Source organism: Jaculus jaculus, chromosome 11, assembly GCF_020740685.1.
Source record: "Jaculus jaculus isolate mJacJac1 chromosome 11, mJacJac1.mat.Y.cur, whole genome shotgun sequence".
Lineage (NCBI taxonomy): Eukaryota > Metazoa > Chordata > Mammalia > Rodentia > Dipodidae > Jaculus > Jaculus jaculus.
In genome coordinates, this window is record NC_059112.1 from 98091375 (window position 1) to 98099295 (window position 7921).

Genomic DNA, 7921 nt, shown 5'->3' on the forward strand with positions numbered 1-7921 from the left:
ATCCAATCCTCATGACTACGAATACTAGAAAATCTTGATGGTACAGTCTGACGTCATGCGTTTGGTAGGTAAGATGCTACCATTTTCAACCTCATTGGAAAGATATGATTGAGTTGGAGAGATGGCACAGTGGTTAATTAAAGGGTGTTTCCTACCCAAAGTGTGAGGAACTGAGGGGACTTGAGACTGCCAGAGACCCAATCTCCAGAACCCACACAACAGCTGGATGTGGCCCCGTGTACCTGTAGCCCCTGCCCTACAGAGGAACAGAGATCAGTAAGAGATTCCAGCTCAAATAAAAACAGCTGGAAACTCAATGGAGTGGTACACCTGACATCCCACTCTATCACAGGCAAGTGCACCTTCAAAAACTGAGTGCATGGCGAGAAGCGGAGAGCGAGCGGAGCGGAGCGGAACGTGCGCGCCGAGGAGACGGGCCCTTCCGCCGACCCCGAGCGCGAGGCCGGCTCTCTGGTCCTCCCCACCTCCCCGGGGGCGGCGAGCGGCGGCCCGGACGGTCCTTGCCCGAGGGCGGCGGCCACTGCTAGACCTAAAGGGCAAGGAAATAAAGTTTCAGTGCAGAATGGTTCTATTCATCAGAAAGATGCTGTGAATGATGATGATTTTGAGCCATACCTAAGTAGCCAGACAAATCAGAGTAACAGCTATCCACCAATGTCAGATCCATATATGCCTAGTTATTATGCTCCATCTATTGGATTTCCATATTCTCTTGGGGAAGCAGCATGGTCCACAGCTGGAGACCAGCCTATGCCATACCTGACAACTTATGGACAGATGAGTAATGGAGAACATCATTATATACCAGATGGTGTTTTTAGTCAACCTGGAGCATTAGGAAATACTCCTCCATTTCTTGGTCAACATGGATTTAACTTTTTTCCTGGTAATGCTGATTTCTCTACATGGGGGACAAGTGGATCTCAGGGACAATCAACACAAAGTTCTGCTTATAGTAGCAGTTATGGCTATCCACCTAGTTCTCTTGGCAGAGCTATTACTGATGGACAGGCAGGATTTGGCAATGATACTTTGAGTAAGGTGCCTGGTATTAGTAGTATTGAGCAAGGCATGACTGGACTGAAAATTGGTGGTGACCTGACAGCGGCAGTTACAAAAACTGTAGGTACAGCTTTGAGCAGCAGTGGTATGACTAGCATTGCAACCAATAATGTGCCCCCAGTTAGTAGTGCAGCACCTAAACCAACTTCTTGGGCTGCTATTGCCAGAAAGCCTGCCAAACCTCAACCGAAACTGAAGCCTAAGGGCAATGTGGGAATTGGGGGTTCTGCTGTGCCACCACCTCCTATTAAACACAACATGAATATTGGAACCTGGGATGAAAAGGGGTCAATGGTTAAGGCTCCACCAACCCAACCAGTTCTGCCTCCTCAAACTATAATCCAGCAGCCTCAGCCATTAATTCAACCACCACCATTGGTGCAAAGCCAACTGCCTCAACAGCAGCCTCAGCCACCACAACCACAGCAGCAACAAGGACCTCAGCCACAGGCCCAGCCTCACCAAGTGCAGCCTCAACAGCAGCAGCTGCAGAATCGCTGGGTGGCTCCTAGAAACCGGGGAGCTGGCTTCAACCAGAACAATGGAGCGGGCAGTGAGAACTTCGGTTTAGGTGTTGTACCTGTCAGCGCTTCGCCTTCTAGTGTAGAGGTGCATCCAGTGTTGGAAAAGCTAAAGGCCATAAACAACTATAATCCCAAAGACTTTGATTGGAACCTGAAGAATGGACGTGTGTTTATAATTAAAAGCTACTCTGAGGATGACATACATCGTTCCATTAAATACTCTATCTGGTGTAGTACTGAACATGGTAATAAGCGTTTGGATGCAGCTTACCGTTCTCTGAATGGGAAAGGCCCACTCTATTTACTCTTCAGTGTGAATGGTAGTGGACATTTTTGTGGAGTGGCTGAAATGAAGTCTGTTGTGGACTATAATGCATATGCTGGTGTCTGGTCTCAGGATAAGTGGAAGGGCAAATTTGAAGTTAAATGGATCTTTGTGAAAGATGTTCCCAATAACCAATTACGGCACATTCGCTTAGAAAATAATGACAACAAACCAGTAACCAATTCAAGGGACACTCAAGAAGTACCCCTAGAAAAAGCAAAGCAAGTGCTTAAAATAATTGCTACTTTCAAGCATACCACCTCAATCTTTGATGACTTTGCACATTATGAAAAGCGTCAAGAAGAAGAAGAAGCCATGAGAAGGGAAAGAAATAGGAACAAACAGTAACCACAGTATGAAGATGTCTTGTTCAAATGACAACACTAATGATGTAGACTCTGGAAATGCCTAATAAGTCAAAGAAGACGTTATTAAAGCTTTTTTTCTGCTTAAGGTGACATCTTTGAACACTTTAACACAAAATTGACTCTTCTTGTAATGGTTTTCATCAGCGCATCTGCCCTTATACTCTCACCAAACACACTTGAGAACTGTAACTTTGTCAAGCACTTTTGTCCTGAAGCTTTTACCAGTATCTGCTGTCTTTCGTAATTATGCATCCTAGCTAAGGCACAGAAGACTGAATGAATGCAAGGATTCATTAACTTGGAATTTGTTAAATACTAACAGTTAACCATTAGAAGTGGTTCAATGATGTAAGAGTCACACTGCTTCAACTTTTTCTTTGTTGTAGTTTTTAAATTATCAATTTTTAGCTACTTGACAAGATTAAAAGCAAAATAATCATGCCATATTTAGTCCTGGAGTTCAAGTCTAAATGTTTATGTGAAAAAATACTGTAGTAAACTTTTAATATGGCAAAGCAACCTTAAGCTCTATTTTAGCCAAATGAAACATAATCTGAAATAATATTAGAACATCTCCCTTGTCTTCAAACTGTTTGGTGTAACAGAATATTGATATGCAGCTTGGTGGATTTCACCAGTTAATGCACATTGTTCTCTCCTCCTTTCCCCAGTTATATGTATACTGAGAAATGTGCATTTGTCTGAGGAGTTATTTTGTTTCTACCACTTAATGAACCTCAAAATTTTGAGTAAATGTACCTCAGTCTAATCAGACTTTTTATGACCTTTATAACTACATTTAAAACCCTTAATTCCTATTTCTGGGTGTTTGCGAGCCTGATTGCTATCATGAAGTAAAAATTTTATTATTCTAGGTATTCACTAGCTAAATAAACATAGTTCTTGTTTAGCAAGCATATACTGTTCCTCAACTCTCTTCTCCAGCTTTTGCAGTGTCCTGGCATCCTTAAAATACTTTGAAAATATGGCCTTGATCCATGAATTAAATCAGTATCTAAGTGAAAAAAAAAAAAAAAAAAAAAAACTGAGTGCATGGGGCACTACAAGGGCACACGCATGTGCATATGCCACAGACTCCCCCACACAACACACATACACAAATGAATAAAATGAATGGTTATGGTTTTTAAAATGTTTTCACAAGCATCTCATTGTACTCCATAAACCCCTCACTATGGCCAACCTTCATCGTCAGTTTGGCTGGATTTAGAGTCACCTAGGAGACAAACCTCTGGGTGCACAGTGAGAGTGTTCCCATTGAGATCTAACTGAGTAGGGAAGTCCCATCTTGAACGTGGGTGGCACTATCCCATGGGCTCAGATTACTTGAAAAAAAAAAAATATATATATATATATAATATATATATATATTTAAAAAGGAGGAAGCATACTGAGCACAGCATTCATTTCTTTCTGCTTCCCCACTGTGGATGCACTGTGACCAATTGCTTCATGGTTTCATGTCACTATGGACTTTACCCCTCAAATCATGAGCTAAAATAAACTCTCTTTTCCATTTTCCAAAGCTGCTCTTTAAATAATTGTTTTTACTATTATGAAGTTTATCATGCAGCATATTATACATTGGTTATTTCCTATCAGGTTATACTCTTACATGCCCTCTTCTCCTCTCCCCCCATTCCACCAAGGGCCCTCCTCAATGGGGTTGTTGGCATTCGCCATGGGGCCATGAAAATACCAGTCAGCCTCTGTAATGGAATACATTGCTTCAGGATCCTCCTACTCATCCTGTGCCTCTGACAATCTTTCAGCGCTGTTTTCCGCAATGTTCCTTGAGCCTTAGTGGATGTAAGTTCTTTCTGTCCTCTGAATTTCTGTTTTTATGAGTTTGAGTCTCCTTGGTGTGTACCACCATCTCCCTAAAGGAGGTTGTCAGGATAGCAGTGAAAGCAACACTCCAGGTTAAATCACCAGTTCCTCTATAGTGTCTCCTGAGTCCTGGCAAATGTAATAGAGAACCAAGAATGAGAGCAGCATGAATCAAAGGGTTGTGTTCAGACTACCCGCACACTGACCTGTGTGTCAGTATTACACAAGTGTGTACTTCTTCCTCACCTGGTTGGTTTTGTAGCTTGTAGGATTTCCTGCTTGTTCAAATTGTTGTTGACCATTAACCTCTACCAATTTATGTATCATTTTCCAGCAGTAAGTGGCTAGCCATCAGGGATGGAGCTTCCTTCTCAGTTCCAGTGTGATCTCTCCTTATCCTGTGGTCACACCCTGTGGTGTCTTCAGCAATAGGGTCTTACTATTTAACCATGGTGAGTCACCCAGTGCTTTGGGAATAGCCTACATTGTTTTGGGCACCTCATGGCCCTCTTACCCACCAGCTCTTTCTGGGGGTAATCCAGTTCTGATACTGGGATTTGTGAACCAAAGCCTATAGTTAAGTTTTCTCCACCTACTATAGGGCACTTCTGCCTTAAGATGCTTTACACACTATTTTGTGACAGCAACAAAAAATTAAGCAATAAAAATGTGATTATTATTTGCCGATGAAAAACAAAACGTGAAAAAAATCAAGATATGAAAAAACAAATTTGATTGTGGTCTGGGAAAAATAAATCTATTAAATGTAATGAAGGCTGAAGAAGTTGCTTAGCAGTTAAGACACTTACTTGCCTGCAAAGCCAAGGACCAAGGTCTGATTCCCCAGGACACACATAGGCCAGATGCACAAGGTGGCGCATGCATCTGGAGTTATAGTGGCTGGAGGCTTTGGTGCACCTGTTTTCTCTCTCTCTCTCTCTCTCTCTCTCTCTGTGTGTGTGTGTGTGTGTGTGTGTGTGTGTGTGTGTGTGTCTCTCTTTCTCTCTCTCAAATATTTTTTTAAAAAAAGAAATGTGATGAGGGAAGATTTTATTTTGTTTTTTTTTTTTTTAGAAGGCAGTCATCAGGGTTGAGCAAGTACAACCTATACAAGTCCTCTACTGAAGTCATTCATGTCAACCTTCCCATGTGGCTTCCTGAAGCGTGCCACCAAGACTGCACTCTCTTATCAGCAATATCTGCAAAGAGGGGCAGCTATCTAAAGTTGATGCTCTGGCTAGTCAATTCTGAAAGTGGTACAGTTGTGATTATCACCTCAGGGGCCATATTCTCTGCTACACTTCAAAGTTCAACAGAGGCTGGGCTCATCTCTTTGCCCTTCTGACCTATCTCCCTCAGCTGGCCCTGAAGACTGCCCCCAAATACCAGCCACTACCTGAGCAGTATTCACAACAGCCTGAAGTGAACACCCTGTCTGGCCACATTTGAAGGCGAACAGAGCTTGAGACTATGACTCCCACCCACTTCAGAGTCTCCGTGGACGTGTGCTGTTATCTGTCACTCGCACGGCCACAGCTGGTGCTTACTGGGAGTTAGGCCAAGTGTGGGGTCCTTCACTGAGACCCTTCAGCCATGGTGGTACTCAAAGAAAACCTGAAAGAATTGTTCCAAGTGTTCCTCCTCACCCCTGCCCCAGAAACTAGAAAATTTCAGCTCCTCTCCAAGCAAAGGAAGAATGGATGCAAGTCAGCAGTTGTGCACTGGGAATGTTTAACTCAGGAGTGAGGGGCTCCACCAGGTCATGAAGCAGGTCTACCACCTTTGCCCATTTAGGCCAGTCTTACTTTCCCACAGGTAATGCTCTCAGGTCGTCTCAGGCAGTGTGGGTGTGGTCAAACCCACTTCTGGTCTCAGGGATGAATACAGGCTCAGACCATTTCCAGGGTCATTGTGATGAGTTCAGGGATGTTCATATGATTGCTGCAGAGCCAATGAGCCTCCAAGTGGTTGAGGCAGGGCCTCCAATGTCCCCAGCTGGCCTCTAGCTCTTGCTTGCCCTCATCCTGCTGGAAGTTCACCTTCTTTAGAACCAGAATTAAACTGTTACTAACTGGGTAATGCTGGACACCAGTTCTCCACCAGGAGCCCTAGGAGAGCCCACGTGGAGTCCAGAGAAGACTCCATTCTGATGACAGCCAGCATGGGTCCAGAGCTCCGCTTTTCATTTGTAGCAATTAGGCTGGTTTGGTTTAGTCTTTCTAGTACCTGAAGTAAACACATAGGATTTCTATATTGAGGTTTATTTATGTAAGAGCAGAGAGAGGAGAGAGAGGAAAGAGAGAATATGGGCACGGCAGGGCCTCTAGCTACTGTAAAGGAACCCAAGATGCATGCACCATTCTGTGCATATGGCTTTACCTGGGTACTAGGAAACTGAACCTGGGTTGTTAGTCATTGCAGACTGGTACCTTAACTGCTGAGCCATCTTTCCAGCCCCATGTTTTTTTTTTTAATTTTTTTGTTCATTTTTATTTATTTACTTGAGAGAGAGAAAGAGGCAGATAGAGAGAGAATGGGTACGCCATGGTCTCCAGCTGCAAATGAACTCCAGATGCATGCGCCCCCTTGTGCATCTGGATAACATGGGTCCTGGGGAATCGAGCCTTGAACCGGGGTCCTTAGGCTTCACAGGCAAGCGCTTAACCACTGAGCCATCTCTCCAGCCTCAGCCCCATGTTTAACAGAGCTTCTAATCATATGAATTTCCTTCAGCTATCAAGTTTGACTTTTTCATGCAAAAAAATGAAACAATAATATAAAAATTTGAGATAAATGTAATTATGGTCCTGGAACTGTAGATTTTATTATATTGTAAAATTTCTGACATGAGTTTCATATCTTATCATCTAACTCAAGTGCCCTGAGGCTAGATTTCAAGATTTCTTTTTACAAGCATAAAATTTCCCAAATAATTTGCAACTGACCTAAGGTTAATATTTCATAAAACAAGAGTATTTTAATAGAGCAAGAATAAAATATAGTGAGAGATATAATCTTTAAGCAAAGAAAATCCTTCCTTACAAAGGATAATTACCAATCTAGTTCAACATTTTTATTTTTCCACTGTTACTTCAGGCCTTACAGTATGTTTCCTGTCCAGCATATAATTTCCATTTAAAAAACTCTAATAATGTTCATTTTTAAATAAGATATGTTTTGTTTACTATTATCTTACGTTAGCTTTATTTCTATCAAATTTTTGAGGCACAACATCACTATGTAGCTCAGGTTGGTCTTGAACTCATGATTCTCCTGTCTCAGTCTCTTGAGTCCAGGGATAATTCTTTTTGTCTCTTCTTGAGTATTCTACTGATTTTAGCTAATTAACTTAGCTTTCTTTCTTTCTTTTTTTTTTTTTTTTTTTTTTGGTTTTTCAAGGCAGTGTCTTATTCTAGCCTTGGCTGAGCTGGAGTTCACTATGTACTACCAGGTTAGCCTCTAACTCACAGTAATCATCCTACCTCAGCTTCCTGAGTACTGGGATTAAAGGCATGCATCACAAGGATGGGCAGAGAGAGGATAGGTGGTGCCAGGGCCTATAAGTCACTGCAAAGGAACTCTGGACACATGTGCCACTTTGTGCATATGGCTTTACATGAGTTTTGGGAATAAAACTCAGGTCATTAGGATTTACAGGCAAGTGCCTTAACAGCTGAGCCACCTCTCTAGCCCGTTTCTTACTTGTTTAGTGAATAGAGATAGCTTACTTTGTAGAATGTGTATTTCAAACAAATGTATTTCACATCCTA

General features: G+C 42.4%; 1 protein-coding gene across 1 annotated transcript; it reads left to right on the forward strand.

Moving 5' to 3' along the window:
- Positions 1-539: 539 nt before the first annotated feature.
- Positions 540-3324, forward strand: LOC123453316 (YTH domain-containing family protein 3-like). Its single transcript, XM_045130269.1, has one exon. It carries the CDS (start codon positions 676-678, stop codon positions 2278-2280), a length of 1605 nt encoding a protein of 534 aa, XP_044986204.1. The 5' UTR covers positions 540-675; the 3' UTR covers positions 2281-3324.
- The last annotated feature ends 4597 nt before the right edge of the window (positions 3325-7921 follow it).